The 25963-nt window shown below is 47.0% G+C and overlaps 1 protein-coding gene across 3 annotated transcripts in view; it reads right to left on the bottom strand.

The window, feature by feature from the left end:
• The window catches only part of GNAO1 (G protein subunit alpha o1), a 170496-nt gene extending 144764 nt beyond the window's left edge, over positions 1-25732 (bottom strand). Inside the window, exons 1-2 of one of the 3 annotated variants that reach the window (XM_060651925.3) lie at positions 24876-25732; positions 24597-24639 (exon numbers count right to left, since the gene is read on the bottom strand). In XM_060651925.3, coding sequence (XP_060507908.1) covers positions 24597-24639; positions 24876-24993 — 161 coding nt within the window. In that variant the 5' untranslated portion in view covers positions 24994-25732. The remainder of the gene's footprint in view (positions 1-24596; positions 24640-24875) is intronic. The other 2 variants (XM_060651926.3, XM_060651928.3) reach the window with 2 other exon arrangements.
• Positions 25733-25963: the final 231 nt, after the last annotated feature.

Below are 25963 nucleotides of genomic sequence, written 5' to 3'. Positions count from 1 at the left end.
AGAAGAAAGTCATAATAAGTAACTCACGGTATAATGTCTGATGACCAAATAATCTTAATGCATGTAGAACACCTGGAACCTGGCCGACTTTCAACAAATGTGGCCCTCCTACTTCTCTGAGTTCCCTACAGTTTCCAGACAAGGGCTTCTTCATACATACTCATTTAAAAAGACGGATGAAGGGGCACCCGGGTGGCTTGGTCGGTTAAGCACTGGGCTTCAGCTCAGGTCATGAACTTGCGGTTTGTGAGTTTGAGCCCCACACTGGGCTCTGTGCTGACAGCTCAGAGCCTGGAGCCTGCTTCAGATTCTGTGTCTCCCTCTCTCTCTGCCCCTCTGCCACTCACGCTCTCTGTCTCTCAGAAATAAACATTAAAAATTTTTTTAAAAAACAAAAAGTTGGGTAAAGAAAGAGTCAACACTCGACTCTAATGATAGGGGTCTCCCGCCCTGCGCATCCCCCCCCCCCCCCCCCACTCCCCGTAGGCAGAACAGAAGCCACTATGTCAGCGGTATGGGACTTTTTAGAATCCAGGCTCATAACAGAAAGATGTAGAGGCTCAGCCCATATAACCAGCATTCTGAATTGAATATGCGCACTACCTTGCTGCAAGCATTTAGCTAAATCTGGTGTCCTGTTAAAAATGACTATGCGGCAATCACCTTGAATTGAGCCAGAAGACCCAGTCTGTCACTTTTTCGCTGAATTGGAAATCAGAGAGCTCACAAGCGATGCTGCAGCAGAACTCTGAAGGCAAGGACATGTCACAGGGGGCCTTTATTTATTAAGCAAACTCAAAAGATTAAAGGTTTCAGGATGGAAAAACTTACCAAATACAGCAAATAATCTATCCCAAGACCCAAGTCATGGAAAATATAGCTGGTGCACAAAGCAGTTATATTCAAACGAGACTTTTTTTTTCTGCCCCCAGTCTCTGCTCAATAAAGATGTCCTCTCAAGGCCCAGCAGCCAGCCTTGCTCATGGTAGTATTAGCTACATAGCTGAGCCCTGAGCAAAGTTCTTTACCTGGATTAACTCCTCTAATCCTTAGTACGACCCTGTAGGGCAAGTGCTGTCATTATCCCCAGTTTACAACTGAGGAAACTGAGGCACCAGGACAGTAAGCAGGTTATCAAGGTCATACAGCTAGTAAGTGGCAGGGCCAGGGCCAATGAACCCAAGGCAGGCTGCCTCTAGAGCCTGCACACTGAACCACTGGACATTACTGCTCTTCAAAACCTGGGCCCTCAAACACTAGTGGAATTAAGCTGACCTTGGGGGTGTACTTTATTGACGTTTATGTTTTATGGTCCTATGAGACTTTCACATCCACGATCTCATTTGCTACTCCTGTTAAGACTAACACAGGTCTTATCGCCAATTTACAGGGGGTAAAAAACCCCAGAAGCTCAGAGAGGGTAAGGACTTGCTAATTCCCAGCCCAGCAAATGGCAGAGAAAGGACATGAATTCCTGTGCTTCACAGTGGCAAGCAGTTTGTGCCAAAGAGAGGGCTGTGACCACGAACTTGGGTGCTTGGCAGTTCGGGGCCTCCAAAGTGGGTGCTGGGGCATCCTTTCCCAGTCCTCCACTTGCAGGTACAAATGTGGGGGATGAAGGTAGTTCACAGAAGGCTGATGCTAGTAGTTGAGTGGGGAAAAACTAGGGTGTGGGCATGTCCTCCTCTTTTGAGTACCCCCATCTGCTCCCCACAGAATCAGACTTTCCCAAGGCTGGTAGATTCAGAGGGGCATTGCGTAATTTCCCAGGCCCTTTGTTTAACAAAAAATACTATCGCCGCCTTTTAAAGGCTTGAGAAATGGTACATGGAGTAATATATATAGAACAAGATATATAGTAAGACACAAAAACCTTAGGTGTACAGGTCCTCAGATTTGATTAGATTAAATGTATAGCCTACATAAGCACTGCCTAGATCGAGATATTACTTCTTTTAGGTTTTTGCCCTTAGCAGTAGGAAGGCTTAGCATCGTAGCCCTGCCACAAACTCCTCTACTGCTTAAATCTGGCCCTAACGCCTGCTGGAATGAGTTGCAAAGTGAAGGTGTGTAGGGCAAGGGAGCAGAGGCACAGGCCTAGGCTGTGGGGAAGGGAGACAGGAAGGGAATGTAGTCAGAGATGGAAGTCGCCTCCACAGTTGGACAGGCAGCAGAGCCCTTTCCTCTTCCTGCATATAGTAAGTGCCCAGTGAGGAGCACTTACTATAGTTTTTCCATCCAGCCTGTGATGTGGTAGGCTCAGCAATTCTTTTTTTTAGTTTTTCAAGTTTACTTATTTATTTTGAGAGAGCGAGAGTGTGTGCAAGCAGGGGATGGGCAGAGAGAGGGAGAGAGAATCCTGAGCAGGCTCCATGCTGTCAGCACAGGGTCAGATGCAGTGCTTGATTTCACAAACCAGGAGACCATGACCTGAGCTGAAATCAAGAGTCAGATGCTTAACCGGCCAAGCCACCCAGGTGCCCCAGGCTCAGCAGTTCTTAATCCACTGGGGACCCAAATATACAGGTAATACATACCACGTATGCATACTGAAGTTTCACGTAAGCATTGCAAAAACTTCTATGCCCAACAGTTTACAAGAAAACTCAGAGCAGTGTAAATGGGCTACCTGACTTATACTATGTAAATTTACCCTGAATATTCCTTTATGCACCTCAGACCTATCTGGCTTATGGGGTGGAAATGATTATGAATCGGGATTCCTTCCACAGGAGGTTTAGAGCCCAGATGAAGAAGCAAGTCTTACACATACCAAGTGTATGTGTATTTGGTGTTTAGTACGGAGCTAAATTCTTTCTACTCTGTTTCCCATCATCCTCAAACCTACTTGCCCAGGGTCACAAAGTTAACAGGTGGCACGGCGAGGATTCAGACCAGGCAGAGCTAGCACAAGAGCTGGAACACTTCCCCACCAAGCTCAAACTGCTTCTCTCCAAACGGCTCACGGGCAGAGCTCTCTGCCAGGCCCGCGGTGAGCAAGTCTGTTCTGGTACCTGTGCAAGTGTGTGCGCTCGTGTGTCTGTGACCAGATAAACAGAAGGGCAATCTGTTAGGGACCATGACAGCATGTTTAAAAACTCTAATGCTGTGGTGCAGGCACCACATACAAAGTGATTTAGAGAATGGAGCGCCCCCCCCCCCCCCCCCCCCCCCCAGAGCGGATGAGAACTGAGCCGGCCCTCAGAGGCCAGGCCTGCACACGAAGAGGACAGGAAGCCTGCCTCGGCATCCAGCACAGAGGCAACATGGAGGCATGGGCATGGGTGGATCCCAGAGACAAGCATTCTATACAGAATGAGAGACAGCTCAGGATCAGTGTGGGAAGCTGGACTGGGGTAAGTTCTCAAAGCTAAGGACAGTTGTAGATCCTATGCAGAGGGCGAGAGGAAACCATGAAGTGGTTGAGCAGGATGGTGAAGGACAAAAACAGAATTTCTGGAAGACACACGAGGAGAGGCTATGCGCAACACCCAGAGAAAGGCTCAGCAAGAGATGGTAGTGAGGGGCCCCAGGCCAGGCCCAGACATGCCTGCCAGGCACGTGGGGGGAAGAAGATGACTGAGTGGGGCAGCTCATGGGCCCGGGGCTGGGAAAGAGACACTGCTACCACCTACCCAAGATGACAGAGGCGGAGCCTTCTCAAGGCACTCTTTTGCCCCTTAGAGGGCGAGGCCTGCTCAGAATCAGCACTCCCATACTGTCAGAAGGGCTGAGGATAGCACTACCCAAACATTTTTTTGGCCACCTTCATGGCTTTTATGCCTTTGAAAAAAAATGTCCCACTACTTTAACTGCATCCTAAACCACAATTATTTATAACACCATGGCATTGATGTGTTACAGACCTTTCGTCCTAAAACACGTTAAAATAAATAGGATAACACACGTGTTCACTTGTATACCACTAAACTTTCTGGCTGTACGTGAGGAGACCTGCCCCCTGGTTCTGGTTCCCGGGGAATCTGTACCTCAACACCATGTTTGCTTGCCTGGTGTGTTTAAGGCCGAGGCCACACCTGGGTCAACAGCCCTGAATGAGGTCGACTGTAGGACAGCCTCCTGTCCTTGTTCAAGCCTCAGGGCTCATGGTCTGGGAACTGTGCTGTGGCAGAGCAGGCGGCAGAGCCAGGGCCAGTGATGACCTCCTCTGCTAGGAGACCAGCAGGAAGGAGCGGCCCACCCTCTCCCTCGGTGCTGGTCTCCTGAAAGTAGCGACTGGGTCTGGCCTGGATTTGCCAAGTGACCTAGAGTTCTCATGCAGGTGAGCGGATGTCCGTGATGCCCACCACTGCGGAGGGTTCCCAGGGATGGCCCTGTCGATCACACAGCTGACCCCTGTGGCACCCATGTGTGCCTGCGTCATTTTACAGAAAGGGCCCAGCAGAACCCTTTCACCACAGAGGTTCTTCATACCAGCCTCCTGGCTGCTAAGGCCAGCCCAACATCTTTTGTAGCAAATGACAGTGCATCACTCTTATCTGGAAGCTACTTGTCCAACAATTTCTGTGAATCAGAAACCTGCCAGGAATCATAAAGGACAATGAAGAACTCTGAGCACCAGGCTGCACAACAACAGCAACCCTTTCACCATCATGTACATTTGTAGAGCATTTCATGGTTGCCAACTCAGTTTTACATACTTAATGCCATGCCGTTAAGAGGCAGGAGTGCAGAGAGGTCTGGGCACTAAAGCACAAGCACTCTACTTGTAGAAGGGGTCCTCACTTATACCTTATTTATTCTTGCCCTACACACTCTTGTGACAGACCCAGTCACGTAGTTTTCCAGGCCATTACAGATTCAGAGTAGAACAAGAGAAGGGAAATAAGGCTTGAGGTAGGAACACAGAAAGCATCAAGGCATGACAGATGACAGCAAGTGAAGAGACAGGAAAATTATATAAAGCATATCAAAGTGGAGTTAATTGCATTCTAAGACCATGGGGGCAGGGCAGGGGGGCCAGGGGGTGGGAAATGGTCTGTACATCAATTGCCCTGAGGGGCACTGCTGACTTTTAGCACAAAGCAGTAAGGAAAAAATGATGATTTGGGGCCATGAGGACAAAGGTTAAATACTGTGTACAGCATTCAATTACTTTGGGTAACAACATATGACTACTTTCTTTTGTAAATGTCTCTCCTAGTTTCTAAAACGCTCCCTGAATTGATAAACAGAGTTTGAAAAGAACATTTACATTTTTAAAAAAGTAAAACCCACTCTCACAAGTAGCACTGTGACAGGACTTCCTGGCTTTTCTCAATTGCTAAAGACCTTCCTCCCATGGATCGCCAAGTAGCCTAAGCTTGCACTCTACCACTGCAGATCCAGGCTGAAATCCAGTCTGTCCCTTCCTTTTCCCCATTAGTCCTCATTGTTTAGCTCCGGAGTTGCATAATTTACAGTCACCCTGTGAAGGGCTGTGTGTTCCCAAGTAGGAAGCTGTCACACTGAATAGAGCACTGCTGGGCTGTGTTCACAAACAGCATTTCACAATTCCTTTGCACAGCCAGTAACAGCAAACCTCCTCTTTGCGTGCAGGCAGCTCCCACCAATCAGTCAGACTGGGGGAAGGGGAGCCAGGAAGGACTGCAACCATAAATTCTCTCTAGTCCACTGTATAACAAAGCAGAGTCATAAAACCGCAACCATATTTTCAAGTCAGGACCGAAACAAGATGCCCAGGCCAACTCCTAATTTGGTTCCTAGAACCCAACAACTTGTGAACTAATTTTCTCAGTTGGGAGGGAACCATGTTGGGGGGGGGTTGGAGAGGGCAGGATGAAAGTGATCTCAGGACTTTGGGTAGGAACTCAACCTAGGAGCTGACAAGAAGCAGGCCTGTGTGAGTCTGAAGATGATAGCACAGCTTTGTTAGAGGCAGATCTGCACAGGGCGGAGGCCCGGGAGACAGCCTGGTTGAGGGGAGGAGGCCCAAAGACTTCTGTGGGTATCTAAAATCGTATACAGAAGGTGTGCAAACTGGTACATGCATGAAAGAGAAACCTCCAACTTTGGAATGTCCTCTCAGTGATAAACCAAGGTGTGACCCTGAACAAATATTTCGAACAGCCTCTCTGAATCTCACTTCCTTCATCTATAAAATGGGGATAACCAAAAATCAGCCTCCAGTAAGTTAAGCTCACATATGTAGTAAGCACTGTAAATAACAGGTGTTTGGTAAATGTGATTTCCTTCTCCCCAGCTGTGTCCTTCTACCCCAACCCTTCCTGAACAGTCACTGGGAAGCAGAAATGGGAAAAATGGGACCACACTCATTCTTGCTCTGTTACTAGCAAGGCCATTGGAACCTAGACAGGTTACTCCTTTCTCTGGGCCTCATAATCTATGGATTAACCATTAGAATTTATATAAAAATTAAGTAAGGTTGATGAATACAAAATCGATATGCAATCTGTTGTATTTCTCTAGACCAGCAACAAATACAAACTGCAATTCAAAAAAGGCAGTTATAAGACCACTGTAAATATCAAGTATCTAGCTATAAATCTAACAAAAAGTATATGAGATCTCTATGGGCAATGTAAGTATTTCTGAGAGAAATTATGACAACCTAAATAAATGGTGAAATATAACATGTTCATGGATCAGCAAAACTTAAGGTTTAAAGATGTCAAATCTAAAGATGTCAATTCTACCCAAACAGATTAGTATCATAAACCGAGTCTAATATTTACATGCAAACACACAGGGCTGAGAACAGCCAAACATTGATGAAGATGACCATGAGAAGAGACGGGATTTGCTAAACATCAAGACATGTTACAAAGTTGTAGTAATCAAGACAGCATGGCACTGACATAGGAATAGAGTCCAGTGGAATGGTCTAGAGAGAGAAGAAACAGGTCTCTGCATATATAAACACAAGACTTAAAATAGAGGTGGTTCTACAGAACAGTGCCTGAAAAAATGGCCTTTTGGATAAGCAATGCTGGCACAAACAGGTGTCTATTAGGGAAAAAAATAAAACAAGACCTCTATCTTATACCACATACAAGAATTACAGGTGAATTAAAAACCTAAATATGGAAGAAAAAAGCTTCAAAGCTTTTTTGAACAGGAGGATAAAAGAGGGTAGCTTTTATCCCTTAGAGATAAAGAAAGAAAGATTTCTCAAATAGGACACAAAAAACAATAATCAAAAAGGGGAATACCAAAAACTCTGACTACATTAAAAATAAGAACATCTTTTAATCACAGTTCACCATTAACAAAGCGAAAAACCAAGCCAGAGAATGGGAGGTAATATCTGTAATGAATAACACTGGAAAAGGACTAGTATCCAGAACATATAAAGAATGCCTAAAAATTACTAATAAAATTACAACCTAATTTAAAAAGTAATAAAAGCACAGGTGTTTCTCAAAAGAGAAAATCAAATGTCCAAAAAATATGTGAAAAGCTGCTAGAATATGTAAAGTAAAAGCACAATGAAATACTACTGCTTACCAATACAGTTGGCAAAAATTTTAAAGTTTGACCATACCAAATATTGGCAAGAATTTAGAACAACAGGAATTCTGTCTGCTAGTGTAAGTATCAGATGGAATAGCCACTTTGGAAAATAATGTGGCATTATCTAATAATGGTGAAGATTCCTAGTAATTCCACTTCAAAGAACACTTCACATCCTAATGCATGTGCCTTAGGATATATATCCGCATAGGTGTTCATAGCACTATCCTTCACAATTGTCCAAAACTCAAAATAACCCAAAGGTACATCAACAGTAGAATGGATAAATAAATTACAGTATTGTCATAGCCAGCAAATAACAATGTATATTATATAGTAGTGAAGTCAATAATATATAGCATATTCATCAATACACACAAATATTTGTGAATGCTACAGAGAAAAATTATAAATATTCAGAAGAGAATGCTATAGCATATTATATAGCAATGAAAATAAATGGACTACAGTTATGTACAACATGGATGAATAATACAAACACAATATCGAAGAAAAGATATAAGACTTAATAATATATAACAGTATGATTCTAATTACATCCAGACCAGGAAAAACTGAACTCTATGATTACAGGATACATACATAGGTGGTAAACTCTACAAGAAGGCAAAGAAACACCATGAAAATCAAGGTAGTAGGGATCAAGAAGGGGTATTTAGGGAACTTTCCTGGCTGTTAGGAACATCCTAGTTTTTTACCTAGTGAAGCTTACGTGAACGTTTGCCTTTTAAAACAAATGCACACTTTGCATGTATATTTATGTCACAATAAAAAAGACTTTTTCGTTGTTAAAAAAAGACATTTTCTATGTACCTCCTCCAGGAAGTCTTCCCACACCCCAAACTGACGAAGGAATGCCCTCAGCATCCTGGCTATGGTGCTTATTAATTGTAAGGGCATCTCTGTTCTCAAGGCAGAGAACCAGCCTGTCTTGGCTCACCATCATATCGTATGCAGTGTTGAGCACACGGTGGGGGCTCAATAAGTATTTGTTGAATTAATCAATGACTGCATTGAAAGATCTAGCTTGGTAAAGAGTAATTAATTAGACCAGGATAGGGGTGCCTGGGTGGCTCAGTCAGGTGAGTGTCCGACTTCGGCTCAAGTCATGATCTCACAGTCTGTGAGTTTGAGCCCCGCGTCGGGCTCTGTGCTGACAGCTCAGAGCCTGGAGCCTGCTTTGGACTCTGTGTCTCCCTCTCCCTCTGCCCCTCCCCTGCTCATGCTCTGTCTCTCTCTGTCTCAAAAATAAATAAAAACATTTTTAAAAATTAAAAAAAAAATTAATTAGCCCAGGACCAATCAATTGCCAACCAGTAAGAATGCACTGAGTGATGTGGCGGAAGGAGACACACACCTGAAATCAGAAGAACTGGGCTTGAGTTCCATCATGTACTGACCACATCGTATTGAATAAATCTGTCTTCTCTGATAGTAAAAATGATATAAATAGCTCACACTGAGTTAATTTCAACTATGTGCTCAGTGCTTTCAGCTCTACCTCATTCAATCCTCATAGCATATCTGCAGTGTGTTTCCTCTTTATCTCTTTTTAATAATTAAGAAACTGGGGTTCAGGGAGACTAAATAATTTTCCCCAAATCACACTGGTAGTCAACACACGGCAAAGCAAAGACCGCCAAATTTCACACTTCTCTGATACTGCTACACTGACTTCTTTTCATCTCAGTTTCTGTAAGATGGGGATCCAGGGGTGTCTATGCAGCCTGACAGGACTGTTGTAAGGCCCAAAGGTGATAATGAATGTGGAAGCAGCTTGTAAACTCTCGAGTGCCATTCAAATGTAAGGAAAATAATATGTAACAGTATCTACCATGGGCCCACACAAAGGAAGCAGATGGTTTCTACCCACATTGCGTTCTCAAGCCAATTATAAAGGAAAGCTAAGTAAAACAGGAAAACTGGGAACACACATCAATAAACTGATGAGAAAGCCACCAGGTACGGCACATAATATAGGCTCAATCGTGGGACCAGCAGTGGGGGTACTGCTTAGACTGTGCAAGGCCTGTGTGCTCCATCTTCCACAAAGCAGCCAAAGGGATTTTGTTAAGGCTTACTAAAATTTTTTAAACTAAATAATGTACACTTGACAAGTCAGGATTATTGAATTATAATTTAATTAAAGTAAATTCACCCTTTTTAGGGATGCAGTTTGACGAGTTTTGATAAACATAGATGGTTGTGCAACCACCGTATGATTAAGAGACAGATATTTCTATCGCCTCTGAAAGTTCCCTTGTGCCCCTTTGTAGTCCTCTTTCCTGCCATCCCCCCAAAACAGTGATATGATTTCTGTCCCTATGGTTTTGCTTTTTCCAGAATGCAGAGGGATCTTTTAATACATAAGTCAGGTCAAGTTGTCCCCTATTTCAACAGCCCATGGCATTCAGCATAAAATCTAAATGCTTCTCTTGGCATGGCCACCAGGCCTTGAACAATGGCACCCCACCCCGCCAGCTTCTTTTTAAATGTTTTTTTTTTAATGTTTATTTTAAGAGAGAGAGAGAGAGAGAGAAAGAGAGAGAGGGAGAGAGAGAGAGAGAGACTGTGGGGGGGGGGGGACAGAAAGAGAGGGAGTCACAGAATCCGAAGCAGGCTCCAGGCTCTGAGCTGTCAGCACAGAGCCCGATGTGGGGCTCGAACTCACGGATCATGACCTGAGCCGAAGTAGGACGCTCAACTGACTGAGCCACCCAGGTGCCCCCCACCAGCTTCTTTAATCCCATTTTGTGTCACTTTTCCTTTCCTAAGGTCCAGCCTCTCTAGCCTTCTTTCTGCTCATTTCTGCCTCTGGGCTTCTGCTTCTATTCCCTGTTCCTCAGATCTTTTTTGACCTGCTTCCCTATCCTTCATTTCTGCCAACCACTCTCTTGTTTTTAAGCCTTATTTCCTCCTTTAGAACATATCACTGTCTGAAATGACCTTGCTCATTCATTTACCTGTTTACTATCTCCCTTCTCCAAAACTGTAAGGTCCTTGAGGGCAGGCAGCTTGTCAGTCTTCCTAAGAGCTCTGTTTCTGGAAACTCAGCGCCAACACACGACTGGTCTAACACCAGTACTCACAGAATGAACGGACACGCGCCAAAGAAGTTAGGGAATAGTGAGGTCCACATAGCTGACACTTCTAGGAAAGGGTTCAAAAAAGACAGGCCTTTTTGTACACCGGGGAAAAAAGGTGGAAGACCAGGAATGACTCAGAACCAGATGCTTTTCTACCATCTACCCAGAGCCCCCCGACTGACAGAGCCACAAGGTGCCTGAGAGATAGAGCCAGCACCTCCCTTACACTTGCCCTCATGCTTGTTTCTCTCCTGAGGCATGGGTCCCTCCAGCTCTTCTTTGCCTACCCTGGCTGGAGCTCCCCCACACCCGCCTTGGAGCCAGCTCAGGCTACAAGCCTTCTTTCTCCTAGCCATGTGAGCTCACGAAGAGGGGACCCCCAAGGTTGTTTTGTCTTTGCATTCCAGGAACATCTTCAGCACTCCTCCCTAGGGAAGAGCAACATAGGACTCTGGTCTTGTAAACCCTGATACCATTCGGAGTCATATTCCTCCCGCACAGGGCCCCACACTCTCAATGGAGAGTACACGTGGACGCACATGCACTGGTGTCCACAATTCCCTGAGCGGATGTCCCAGTTTTCTTTCTCAATTAGCACTAGACTTCTAAAAGCTTAATTTTGTTATAATTTATTATCTCAGTTGGGGGTGGCCAAGGGAGAAGGCAGGGAATTCCTCTGCCACGAGAACATCTGTTTTGTTGGACAGCAAAATTTAAATTATGACCTCAAGATTTGAGCAAGAGCTTATAGAATATCCGGTCTAGTTTTCTAACATTATATGTGAGGATACTAAGGCCTAGGGAAGCTCCGGAACTTGCCTGGGGCCACCAAGCTAAATAGGGACTGAGTTGGGGTAGCACTCAGGTTTCTTTACTCCTAGGCCAGACTTATCCACCCTAAAATGTTCTTGAGTTTGGCTTCTCTCCCTTTCCCTCCACTGAAACTGCTCTTTTGAAGGCCTCCATCACCAAACACGATAGCTCCTTCTCAGTCCTTATCTAGCTTGGCAATGCCAGGGAGCAGAACCACCATAGAACAGAACCGTGCTGCCACACAGAACTAACCAAGGCACAGTCCCTGCCTGCAGAGCGCCCAGCAGGGTTCTCCTCCGCTCCTCTGACTCCCAGCCCCTTTTCCCAGTTGGAGCTTCTTAGGAGTCTAGAGCTTACAGAAGGCAGGTTTCCCAGCTCACCTCCACAACGGGGGGCGGGGGAAGGGGACCCTTCTCCTCTCCATGTGCATACCACCCCAGGGAAACTGCATCTACTCTCATGGCCTTACTGTGCATGGCAGCTGAGCCCAGTCCTCCTTCCAGCCCTGACCTCCCTTCCAAATGCTAGAATGACTGCCTAAGAAGACTACCGAACACTGGGAGCGGAACATAAAAGTTATCCTTCAAGGAGCCAAAATTCGTGCTTGTGGTCTGACTTGCCCTCTTCCTTCTACTATTACCCCTCTCCTTGTTCTTATGCCTCCTAACTTGATGTCATCACTAAACTCCAACACCAGATTCAAAACTTGGAGGACTCCTCTGATCTACTCTTTCCCCATACTCAAGCAGACAGCAGGTCTCACCTACTCCGCCTCCAGAATCTCTTCCCCACCCCGTTCCTCGTGGCCCTTCCTTCCAATTTCCTAGTTCAGACTACAAAAATCTCTCTGCTTTTAAGCCTCTTGTCTACTCTTCCTCTTCAAGCTCTGCCGACTTGGCACCCTACTACCCTACCACAGAGGGAAAGGCACCCTAATCTGTATTCAAAGTATATACACCTTGGCAAGGCGGTCTGGGAACCCTCACAATGTAGCTCCACTCTTCTTTTCTAACCACTTCTCCTTATAGACCCACAAAACCCCAATGCTTCGGTCACGTAAGACTGCTCACTGCTCCCTGATGGTGCCCTGCACAGTGGAGTACTGCTTCTGCGCTTTAGCTCACACTGTTTCTTCTTCCTGCGTGAAGAGGGGAGAATTCCAGCTCACATTAGTTTATGTAAAAGAAAGGATTTATTAGTTCACATAACTTTCAGGTCCATAGAGGCAGCTTCAGAGATTATAATAATTATCATCGGATGTCTTTCTGGCTTCCTCTGTCTCTTTCTGTCTTCTCCTCATTCCCTCCCTCACGCCCCAGTCTCTTAAAGCCTCAGTCTTTCCCATGAGAAGCGAACTTCCTCCTTGCAGTGTAATGGAGACGTGGAAATGTGGCCACAGGCAGCTCTAGGCTTTCATCACTCCAACCCAGTGAAGACCTTCTTTGATGAAGAGCTTGTTTCCCCTACTGACTATAAAATTCCAAAGAAGGACTCTGTCTGGCTTGGATTGAGTCATATCCCATCCTCCAATCACTGTGGCCAGGAGAATGGGATTTTGTGAATGGCAAGGCCTGAGTCACACACTCACTTCTTATCTTCAAGTGGCAGGGGGCAGTGATGGGCAGCCTCACCGGAGCAGCCTGGAGAGAGTAAAACAATGGGTGTCCACTGAACTCTCATTTCTCCACCTAGCTGTCTTGAGGCATGTGTAATTCTAAGCCCTTGTCCAAATTAAACTCTGCCATCGTCTCTTCTGTGCTTTCACCGCACCAGTTTGTCTCCTTCAACTGACTCAACTCTCTAATGGCAGGAATTGGATCCCTCGGTGATCAGCAAAAGGTCTTAACCAAAGGTGTGGCTCCAGAAAATCTTTCAGTCTGCAATTACGGTGCCTGAATATTTGTTTATGAAGTTATTTCCTGAGTCCCCTGGGACTTGACTTGCTTACCACTGAATCTCCAAGCTCCTAGAACAGTGCCTAACACATACCAGGTTCTAGATAAATACTGGGTAAATGAATAAATGAATGGTTTGAATGGAAGAAAGGTTACCAGTCTTTGGTGTGTGCCAGTAAATGAGCACAGCTACTTTTTAATGCTCCTTACTTGAGAAAAAAAGATAAGGCAGGAACTCCCTCAACATCTTGTGCCCACCATCCCGCCTCCAAATTTCCCTATGCACTCCCCATCTCCCTATCCTTACGGCCCCTCTGGCAGTCTCAGGGCAGGTGACACACATTCACATCAACATCAGGTCGCTCAACCATACTCTGCACCCTGTTTCTGCCCATCCTCTTAGGGCTCTGCTCCTTCTACCACTTCTTTTTTCCCATACCTTCAACATCTCCCTCCATCTGGGCTCTTCCTTTTCTGCTTCTCAGTGGATCCAGGTCCCACCTTGCTAGCCAAATGAACAATAAAGCCTCTGCTCAACCCTATTCACTGCATTCCTGCCTCCCTCTGTCCCTTTCCTTCTAGAACCCAGGTTTCTTTTCCAGGAGTCTCCATTCACAGCCTCCACTTCCTCAGTACCACTTACTTAACTCCTACTGCAATTTGGCTTTTCTCCTGCCACTCCACCGGAATTGCTCTTGCCAAGTTCACCAACAACTTTCCAGACCCACTGGACATGTGTCCGTCTTCGGCTTATTTGACTACTGCAGTATCTGACTCAATTAACCCCTTCCTTCTTTGGCTTTCATGATGCTGCTCTACCTCGGTTTCTTTTCCATCCCTCAGCTCATCCCTTCTCAGTTTCCCTCGCAGGCTCCTCTTCCTAAATGTCACATCCTGGAGCTGGGGTGTGTGCACGTGGCACGGGGTGCATCCTCTGCCTTTCCACTCAGCCTGGTGAGGTTACCGACTTTCATGGCTCCCACTGCCCACAGCACCACAGAATTCCAAACTGATCCTTCTCCCCAGGTGTGTCCTACACCCTGCTCCACATATCTGACTGCCTGCCAGGGATCTCCACTTGGCTGATCCACAAAAATCACCAACATGAACAAAATTAAGTCTTAATTTCTCTCCCCAAGCCTTCCTTCTCCCTCCAGCATTCCTCCATCTCAGGGAATGGCACCGTCATCCCACCAGTAGCCCAAACCAGGAATCCTGGACCCAGTCTTGTCTATATCCTTTATTTATTTATTTTTTAAGGCAATCTCTACACACAACACAGGGCTCAAACTCACAACCCTGAGATCAAGAGTCTCATGCTCTACCAACTGAGCTAGGTGGGTGCCCCCTTGTCTATATCCTTTAAAATGGAGCTCCTCCCCAATCCCCTTTCAACTAATCAAATAAGTTCAATTATTCCACTGCCCAAATACCCTTTTCCCATTCCACTGCTTTGAGTTTCTTCTTATTCTATTCCCACCTGGGTCACAGAAATAAATTTCCACATGGTCTCTTAACCTCTGGACATGATTCTCTCTAGTCCACATAGGTGATCTTCCTAAAGTGCAAAAAATGATCCTGCCACCCATTTCCTTAGAACCCTATGGTTCTTGAAAGTTCTCATCACAAGAAAAACATCTGTAACCATGTTTGGTGATGGATGTTAACTGGACTTATTGTGGTGATCATTCTGCAATTTACACAAATATCAAATCATTACATTGTACACCTGGAAGTAATATAATGTTGTTAATCACACCTCAATTAAAAAAAAAGCCCTTCTGTGCCATCTCATTGTATTCAGAATAAAATCTAAAGTTATTAGCACAACAGACAAGGCCCTTCACAATCTATCTCTGTCTCCTCTTTCATCCTTTATCTCTGGACACTCCTCAAATCAAGTATTTTACATCCTCAGCCTGCTTCGTGTGGTGACCTATCTTAGCACCTTTTTACATGTTGGTCCCTCTGCCTGGCATTCCTTCTTTTGTTTTGTTTTTTAATTAATATTTTTGGGAGAGACAGAACATGAGTGAGGGAGGGAGAGAGAGAGAGACGGAGACAGAATCCGAAGCAGGCTTCAGGCTCTGAGCTGTCAGCAGAGAGCCTGATGTGAGGCTCCAACTCACGAACTGTGAGATCATGACCTGAGCTGAAGTCAGACGCTTAACCAACTGAGACACCCAGGCGCCCCTTGGGATTCCCTTTTCCACCTGGCTAACTACCACTAGTTTTTAGGACTCAGCCCATGTGTCATTTTCTACCCAAACTTCCTGCCTAGATTTGGGGGCCTCCATTCTCCTGTGGGGAGAACTTAGGGCTGTGGGGAGAACTCTCCTGTGGGGCTGCTTGCTCTGAAGTATAAGCGTCTTTTACATGTAACTCCCTTTAGGCTGAATTCCTTAAGGGCAAGGACTGAGGCCTTCCTCTCTACTTCCATGACACCATGCATATGTCCAGCATTTGATAAATGCTCAGTAAATGCTTGTGGATGAAAAGATGGATGGATGGATGGATGGATGGATGGATGGATGGAAGGTGGTTGAATGGATGTATATACTACTGTCCTGTCTTTCTCAAGCCTCCTCTGAATCACCTGCTTCTACCAAAGCCAAAGTCTTCAGTGGCCGCACCCACAAATGGCCCACATTTCTGAGGCAGCAACAGAAAACTATTTCAGAGGCTGTCCAGATGAGGGTTAGGAAACACTCTGGTGTCAGAATTAATGTCATATGTGAGGACGGCCACCACCTCCACCTCCAAAAATCCGGCACCAATCGAACACTTGCTATTCTCTCAGCCACTGACCTCAACCAAAGTTAGTGACATCCCATTTGCTGATGGGCACTGGGTCCCAGTCTGCCAGCTCTCTTTTGTCCACACTGGTGGTGGTCTAGTAAGGACCACGTAGTGTTAGAATGGAAAGGACATAGGCTTTGGAGTTAAACAAATTGTGGCCTTACGAAGCTGTGTGGTCTCGAGCAAGCCACCCAACTTCTCTGAGCTTCACTTCCTCATCTGTAAGATGGAGTTGATGACTGTATTTCCGCATAGGTTGATGTGAAAAAACAAATGAGGATAATGGATTGGATTGAAAATGATCAACGCTACGAACATCAAAGGCTTTCAATGTTATTATGCTGGCTTATGTAGAAATGAGTTTGTATCCCCTGTGAACCTCATTCCTTTCTCTTTTCTTCATTTAGCAAGCATTTGTGAAGCACCTCCTGTGTGCCAGACATTGCACTCAGTGCTGTATTATGAGCAAAAAGAAGTCACCATCTCTGCTTTAGGAAGCCCTGGTAAGGAAGGGGCACCAAGACTAGCAAAGGAGACAGATATATTAAACACATAATTAATTTACAATGTGTAATAAACATTAGTGCTCTGAGCCTCTGGAGGCGGGTGACCCAGAGTTGATTTTATGACATGGGGAAGCTGTCCCTGTAAAGTATCAATTTTCCACAGAAAGCCTGTCAATTGGCTATGACATGGGCAGAGAATCCAGGGTAAATTCTTGCCATGGAATACTATCCTTACATACTATTCCCCTCTTCTTTTTCCTCCTTCTTGGTTAAGAAATTAAGCGAGTAGGGGGACAAATTCAGGGCACTATTAGCCTTGCAGGATTTTATTTTACTTTATTATTTTTTTTGTGTGTGCTATGAAAAGCACAATGTTTTTCCTCTCCTCTGTAAAGAAAATTAGAACTAAAGATGGCTCAGCAGATAAAAGCTGTGGGCGGTAAATACTCCCACTATTCCCCCCTGCATTTCAGGCTTCTAGGTTTCTCTCTGCATTTACTGGATCTTAGAGCTAAGAACCTGAAAGAGGCCTGAGAGATCCTGTGGTGAAAGCCCACGTTCTAATTACGAGATGAACAAACCAAGGCTCCGAGGGGCTAAACGACCTGCCCAAAGTCGAATCAGAGAATGAGTCAAAACTAAAACACAGTTCTACCGATCCTCCCCGTTTACTGGTCTGCGGGCAGACCCCTGGGATCTGAGACACCTGAACCCAAGCAAGTTCCTTCACCTGCAGCCACCCCTGGTGGGGCCAGGCTGTCTCTATTTCTAAGACTCCTGGAAGCCACCGACAAACCACTTCTCCCTCTAACATGTCACTGGGGCTCTCCTCCCAGAAACATCCTGTTTTTCACCAGCAGGATACTTTCGGATCCTCCTCTTTGGTTTGAGAACCACATCTGCATCAAGAGTTTGGTTAGAGGTGGTTTCCTCAAAATGCCTCTCAGAACTACGAATTTCTTGGCTGACAAAGCTTTGTGGTTAAGGTCGCTTTTCTACAATCATCTTGGCCTTCAAAGAGCTTTCATGGGTACCCCGTACTCCCCCCGCCCCCCACCGCAGGATGGAACTATAAATGATGCTTTTATGTTTAGAACCTTGCATCAAAGACCTCAAGACCCTGACATGAAGGTAGCTCTGATTTCATGGGCCACTTAAGACAGGGAAGGAGCTGGGGGAAACAGTACCCCCAGAGGGGCAGGTGGCGGGAGGAGCCACTAGCCTTAACTCCTGGTCCAGTGCTCTTTCCCACTCTTTGTGACATCACTCCAGCTTCTTGGGTTGAAGCAGCTGCACCATCAAAAATGTCACATCAGTTATGACAACACAGTTTATTATATAACTCGTACTGCAGAGCACCAAGGGGGAGAAGCCATAAGCATGAACCACTGCACTCCCCTTCTGGCTTTTAAGGAAGACAAGGCCCACATACTTGAAAAGACAACTCCATATGGGAAGGGAACACCCACTAATCAATCAAAGGAATGAAAACTATAGCTGACGTCTGTATAGTGATTTCTAGAACACTGTTATAAGGGCATTTGCCCACAACAACTCCTTTAGGTGGCGTTTTTATTATCAGCCCCATTTTTATAGGCAAAGACACTGAAACTGAGGTACAAAAAGTAAAGTAACTTGTTTAAGTTACTAACACCTAATCAGTGGTAGAGCTAAGATTTGATGCTAGGCAGTCTGGTTCCAGCGTCCATGCTCTTAATCACCTCTCAATTTTAGAGAAGCATGCTAAACTGCTTCTCGAAAAAAGAAACTAGCTTTTCTTTGAACCGGTAACAGGCCACTGGTCCTTCCTCTCTTCCCCCTCTACGCTAATGACTGATTTGCCGGACGGTGTCTTTTCTAACCAGTACTGTGTAGTACGCGCGAGAAGCACAGGATAGATAAAATAAGAATGTGATACAAATTTAAACAAATTCTTAGAATGGAGATCATTTGAGTACCGTCAACGTGTTTATGGTGATGCAGTCCATAAGTAAGGTAAAGTGCTCTTCTCATACTATCCACTGTTTTTAAACTCACGTAGCATGTGTGTACACACGCGCACGCGCGCACACACACACACACACACACACACACACACACACAGCTTCCTTCCGTCAAAATCAAAAGCTGTTCTTTGCTAGTGTCAAGTTTGGGGGTAACCCTTTCCAAAATGTCTTTTTTCATTTTGAAATCATCCCCTTCCCAGCTTGTCTACTGTCTTTCAGATCACGACGTGCTCTTGTGATAATGATCTGTCTAGCTTCATTAGACAGGAGACCCTGAAGACACCCTGGGAGACAGCTAACCCAGTCCCTGCATCCAGATGGACTCACCACATGTCAGAAAAACAGGACCTTATTCTACTCACATTAAATCTCCAGTGTTCATAGAGATAGAGTGCTGTGAGCAGCTGAGAAACATGAGTGACCCCGTCCTATCTTTAGCAGATGTGGTGCACTCAGGAGAACAATCATAATCTGGGGAGTTCCGAGTGGTAAAGAAACAAGCCAGTACTCTGACTCTGAGCACTATAAATGTAATCTAGTCCCACGCGGAGAGAGAACAGAAAGTCTGATTCCTTTAGAGCCATGGCAATCCCAAATGAAGCCTCATCCATGTAATCTAATCAGAAACAACCCTTTTAACAAGCAGACAGGTTCTACTTCAGAATTCAACAGGTAACTCAGGTTCAAGAGTTCCATGGCTGACTCCTGAGGAGATCAGGTGGACTGTTTGCTACTTTTCTGGCAAGAAGGTCTGCTGGTATTTACAGCTCAGTGAACAGTAAGCAAGGAGAGAGCACCATCCATCAGCGAAGGAGAACTCATCTGCTACTTGATCCGACATTCTGTTTGCGATCATGCTGTCTCCAGAGAGCAAGGTGCATCCATTTGAATAAACATGGAGAAGGGAGGAAGGGGGAGGGGCAAAGCAGCCAAAGAGATGATTGCAGAAATAACAAGTCCACAAACCTAGAAGGGTGGTTCTCCGGAGTGCTGCCTCAACATGGGACCCTTTGGGGACATGCAGGAAATGCCCTTTTAGATGGCTGCACTTTTACAGAGTAATGGCTGCAAGTGGCCATTCCCTTCCACTCATTACTGCCACTCGGGAGGTGCTGAACAGCAGTGTGCTGACTGAACACAGGCTTGTTGTGAACCTAAGCCAAACAGAAGACACCCTACTTACAAAAGCAGGGTCACTGGTGGGAGGAAGCCACCAGCTTTTGTCAGGAGGTGACGTTTTTATTTTTTTTTAATGTGTATTTATTTTTGAGAGAGAGAGACAGGGTGTGAGCAGGGGAGGGGCAGAGAGAGAAGGAGACACAGAATCTGAAGCAGGCTCCAGGCTCTGAGCTGTCAGCACAGAGCCCGATGCGGGGCTCGAACTCATGGACCATGAGATCATGACCCGAGCTGAAGTCGGACGCTCAACCGACTGAGCCACCCAGGCACCCCACGGAGGAGGTGACGTTTTAAAAGACTACCTTCTCCAACAGGATGGGGTCTGTCCTCTGAATCATAACCCACTATAAGGGCTGGGATATTTGTACAAGAAATGACGTCTTCACCGGACAAATCCTGGCATTTGTTTTACAATGGCACTGAGCAGGCGCCTTGGGAATGAGTGCACATCCAGAGTACTCCATTTTACTTTGTCCATTTATATTTAAAGCCAGCAGCTTGTAAGCCACACCTCATTGCCACCTTCCAACTCCCTATCTCCTAAAAGTCCACCTAATGCTCCAGACACAGGGAGCCTGAATGTGACATCACAGAGAACTCAACACCTCAAATGAGGGCAAACTGCAGTTCTTACAGCACCTCCACGGCTCATTTTACATTTTCATCAGGTAGAATGCCCAAGCACTTGTCACTGTTTGTTCAAAACGGGAAGTCACTAAAAAGGATATTCTATTGATTTCATACTTCATAAAGTATAATTCTTTAAGAGATTTCTTGGTAAGGATTTTGGTAATTAAATAAAATGAACACCTCCTTTTAAAATTTTGATTAGTCCAGGGGTGCCTGGGTGGCTCAGTCATGATCTCACGGTCATGATCTCACGGTTCGCGAGTTCAAGCCCCATGTAGGGCTCTGTGCTGACAGCTCAGTTCAGAGCCTGGAGCCTGCTTCGAATTCTGTGTCTCCCTCTCTCTCTGCCCCTCCCCTGCTCATGCTCTTGCTCTCTCAAAAATAAACAAATAAGTAAAACAAATAAAAAATAAAATTTTGATTTGTCTGAATAAAACAGTCCCATGGATTGCAAAAATGATGAGGCCCATATCACAGGTGAGGTCATCGCCTCCTAACAAGCACAAGTTAAATACCACATATTTAAAAAGGTCACTGTTCATGGTGTGTGTAAAATTTTATTTGTGCTCTTTCAATGATTGTTATTTCTTAGAACTGAAATGTTTTGGATTGTCTGACCCAGAACTCCCAGACGCTAGCTCACGATCACATATGCAAAAAAACACAACAACAACAGCCCAGCAAGCTATGTTCAAATGAAACTTTTAACAAATTTAATAAAGTACTAAGAATCAGGCTTCTAAAATGACAGTCTCATCTGTGGCATCTCTTTAATGGCTGTAAGTTTCCCATTACAACATGTATCAAGCAAAAGAATTGCAAAGGTCGGTCTCCTGCAACATTTCTAGGCTGATGTGTGTGTTAATACTTTGTTTTAAGTAGCATCAGTTAGCCCTTTATCATATAACTTCAATTACTATGGCATATATGGAAGCCTATTCCTTCTAATCAGCACGCCACAACATGGATGAGAAAAGAGGCTAAATGGCATGCTCTTCTGAAAACGCTGGTTTAAAAGGGTCTGGAGATGTCTGAATATCAATATTCTTTCTCTCTGTTCAACAGAAACTATTAAGCCCAAGGCCCCCTTAGGAAATCATCAAGTTCTCACAGGGCATCACCCATGGAGAACTCTTTAATTTCATCTACCTGGGTAAAATAAAGCAACATCCGAATTCATTCATATGTATGGCCTGATAGGTCGGTCACTAATCACACTGCACAGACAAGTCGAAAACTGCTTTCTGGAAATGGCACCTACATTTTTGGGCCCAGCCCCACCCACGATACAGGTCTCCTGACTCAAGTGATTCTCAGTCGTGGCGATCAGGAAAATCATCTCTGCAAAGGAGGACTCAAAAGAATTTGTCACTAGGATACAGTGACACCAATCCCACATTTTGTGGTTAATAAAACAAGTCCTGCATCCAGCTTGGCACAAGGCCCTGATCTGATTTATTTCAAGCCAAGCTGGAGGGCTCACAGGAAAAGCTGCCATTCATGAATGCTTCAGGAGGACAGGATGCCAGGGTCCCTTGTGGCAAAATTTACAGGGCCAGAAATCTTTCTGATTGACCTTTTGAACAAACATAGCCTATTTCCTAGAGTTGGTGTGTTTAAAAAAATTAATAGTTTTACCTCAGTTTTGCCTGACATTTTTCTACAAAAAGGTGTTCTGTGGGAGTAAGAAAAGTGGGGAGTACAGGGAAAAGAGAAGAAATGTTCAGATATCTGATTTAACCATCTCAAACATCAAAGGCTTGACTTTTTCATCTTCCTCGGTGTAACTAAATCTGAGACACATAAGACTTTCCGGGGAAAGTCTACATACAGCCTTCATTTAAGATTCCCTGCCCCAGTATATAATTAGGAATTTTCATTTTAAAATGGCACACCTATTTCCTCAGAGAGCTCAGCTCTCTTTGAATAAAAAAGGTGAGGTACCCTTTGGGGGAGTCAGTATATATTTTTAAACTTCTTATTAAATCAACCTAATTTATGGAGCATGTTCGGGAAAAGCAGGTAAGGAGTTGCTTTGGTGGACGCAAAGTTAATTTGCAGACTCTAGCATACCTCCCTCCTTCGTTCTCACCCCCCCCCCCCCCGCCCCACTCCTCCCACGAGTCTTTCCGAATGCCTTCGGCCCCCTCCGAAGCTGCTCGGGTTCTCTCCGCTGGGGCCCCGACTCCGTTCCGAACACTGCCGAGTCCCTCCGAGCCCCGCGCCCAGCCCGCCCCGAACTGAGCCGAGCGTCACCGAGCTGAGCCCCATCGACTCTTCCGGCCTCAGCTGGGCGCTGTCCACCACTCGCAACGCCTGAAACCTCACCCAGCCCCTGTGGCTGGGGCTTCTACCCGGCTCCGAGGCCACCACTGCAGATTACAGACTTCTTAAGTTTTGAAACATCCCCCTTTGGGAGAGAGGGGTGGCGCTGCTTGCATTAACCGACCTGCAAGGGCTCCAGGCAGATGCAACATGCACCTTGTTGCAAAGAGCAATTCCCTCGGCCCCGCCTCTCCATCCATTTGGGCTGCACAAGCTCCAGAGAAGCCCCAGGCCAAATTACCCGTGGCTCAGAGGGGTGCGGCGAGCCGAGGGGCCTCTGCAAAGAAAGCCCCAGGGAGCTCTCTAACGAAAATAAGAATATGTCAAACAGACGGGGTGGGGTGGGGGGAATTGTCTCCTAGTCGCTACTCCCTACCATCATGGCGCCGCCTAGAACCCGCTTGTCATGCCTGTTACACATGCAAGATTTTTTGCATCTTGGTTCTGAAACCGCAAGCATGCTTCGATTCCCACCCACCTTTCCGCCAAAGGGGTTTTTATTTTCCATTGTTTTCCTACGGGATGCAATTACTTCAGCTATTCTGTCAAGTTGAAAAATAATCATTTTTGTTTACTGCACAGCAACCCCTAATTAGGAGCTGTGTGTGCACGAAGGTGTCACAGCAAAGCGACGTGGAATCCTCGCTAAATGGTCTTAACGAACTCCTCCGTCCCGAACTGACAGGCCAACGGAAGCAGCGGGGCCGGGAGGCCCTGAGGGCATCCACCCCTTCCCCGCAGGCCACCCCCTCCCAAGCAAAGCTGCCTGTGGGCTCGCTAGGAATTGCCCAATGGATGGGGCAAGAAGCAAGCCTGAGAGTGGGAAGGAGGGGCGAGGCTCCTTACTGAGAAAGTGTGGAAGGGAAGAAATATCCCATTTTGTTTTAATTTTCAACCATCACTCAAATCCACCCCCAGTTAATTAGGAGGGGAAACTGATATCTAAGGCAGAAGGGGGCGGTGGCAAGTGGGGCCTGAAATCCGCATTGTGGGTAGATTACATGGAACATGGCCTATGCAGAGTGTAAATAAATACATTGATAAAGGCCACAGAGTGAAGGAAACTGCCGGTCAGGAGACCAAACGCTGGTGGGGGGGGGGGGGAGGGATGAGGGGGGACACAAGGGACAGGCATTCAGCCTCAGCCAGAGTTCCCCTTCCACCTCTGCCTTGGATACAGCTGTGCCAGCCACATTTGCTTGGAAATCCACCCCCCTCCCCTACCACATAACCCCTTCCCCTGACCCTAGTCCTTTTGGGGGGCGGGGGCAGAAACCACAACCTCCAATTCAGCACCAAATCCATGAACAGCAGACACTTGATCCTCCACCCCAGTCTAGGGCTGGGTCCTTTCCATGTTTTAGCCAAGTTCAAAATCACTGCCCCAGGAGAAGAGCAGGGGGAAGGGACTGTGGATGTGGAAGGGGGAGGGGGTGGAGGGAGGAGGAGAGAGAAATACAGAATGAAACAGAGACATATAGATAGAAACGGAGGTAGTGATACATACAAGGGGCAAGAAAGAGTAATGATCATAATCATGCCAATAGTGTGATGTTCTGATCAATATGGCGGACACTGTCATTCATACAACTACAGGCACTCCACTTCCCTCCCCCCTCCGCAAAAAAAACACCCACCGGGGAGCTGGGGTGGAGGACCCAGAACCAACGGAGGGCGTGGGGGAGGGGAGTCAAATCCAGGTGTGTGTGTGTGTGTGTGTGTGTGTGTGTGTACACGAATCAGAAACCAGGCCTGGAGAGCAATGTGTAATGAGCAAGATAATACAAATGACAAAAAATTATTCTTAATAAAAGTACAAATCCCAAGGCCACAGGGACTTACTTCATCTGCTTCACAATGGTGCTTTTTCCTGATTCTCCAGCCCCTGTTGGGACAGACGGGGGGAAAAACTGGTGAGTGTCAGCTTAGGGGAAGGGGCGGGGGGGGGGGGGGGGGGAAGGCATGGAGGTAAGGCATGCGAGATGATGGACGATCCTAGGCACACAGTGGTGCCAACTCCGGGACCAGGTCTCCCCAGACACGAGTAGGGTGGGAGAGAGGGCAGAGGTGGGTGCGGAGTGGCTGGGGTCGGGAGATGGGGGTGGCAGCCCCGGTCCTTACCCAGCAGGAGTAATTTCACGTCTTTGGCGGCGCTGATGCCATCCTCTTTGAGGTTTTTCTCAATCGCCTTGCTCCGCTCGAGGGCGGCTCTCTCCTCTGCGCTCAGAGTACATCCCATGGTGGCCCCTTCCCTGCCACAGCCCGCACGACTCGGCTGGCACGGCTCCCCGGCTCGGCGCGCCCCCCACCCCCCCAGAGAGCAGAGCCTGGGCTCAAAGGGGAAAAAACCACGATATCCTTCCCTTGGTTGAAAACAAAAATGTCGGGAAACCAGGACCCCCCAAAAAGACAGCCGCTAAGATTCCAGCAGCGGAGACTTGCGGTAGCTGGCGGGTTCTAGGGGTGTCGAGGCGAAGGTGGCCGGGGTCTGGGGCTCCGGGGCCGAGGGAAGAGGCGCCCGCGGTCCGAGGAGGCGCGGGCTGCAGGCACTGAGGCTTGTGCACGACCCAAAATAAATAAAATAATAGTTGAGGCAAGAGCCGCAGCCGGAGCCGGCGGAGGGTGGGGTGGGGGGCAGGGTGGGTCCTTCTGCCGCTGCTGCCAGAGGAGGAGGAGGCGGCGGCGCGGGGTGTGGAGAGAGTGAGAGAGGGGGTGCTGCTAGTGCATGTGCATCGCGGGTCCTCAGCCGTCGGTGCGTCCGCGGCGCCTTCGCCGACCCCTGCGCGCAGGGCAGGGTTGGGCAGGGGGCCGGGTCGGGGGGCAGGTCTCTAGCGGGAGGCGGCGTCGCTGTCTCCCAGAGCTCGCATCGCTCGGTGGAGCCTACCGGAGAGAGAGGGAGAGCGAGGGAGCCGCAGGCAGCCGGGAGCTCGAGGGAGAGAGAGAGAGAGGGAGAGAGGCTGGGAGGGAGGGGAGAAAAAAATGAAGGGAGAGCCAGCGAGCGCGCGCGCCACAGCCCGGGCGGGGGAGGGGGCGAGCGCAGCGCGCGAGTGCGCCAGCGGCTCTGCGCACCCCGCACCGCAAGCCGCCCGCTGACGTCAGCAGGGCCGCGCGCCGGGCCCCCGGGACAGGGAGGGGTGGGGGACGGGGGAGGCGCGCGCGCCGGGAACCGCGTCAGCCGGCGGCGGCGCGCGCGCGCGCGGCCTTCCCTC

The sequence above is a fragment of the Panthera onca genome, chromosome E2 (assembly GCF_046562875.1).
Source record: "Panthera onca isolate mPanOnc1 chromosome E2, mPanOnc1 haplotype 2, whole genome shotgun sequence".
Lineage (NCBI taxonomy): Eukaryota > Metazoa > Chordata > Mammalia > Carnivora > Felidae > Panthera > Panthera onca.
This window is presented reverse-complemented; position numbering and strand designations above follow the sequence as displayed.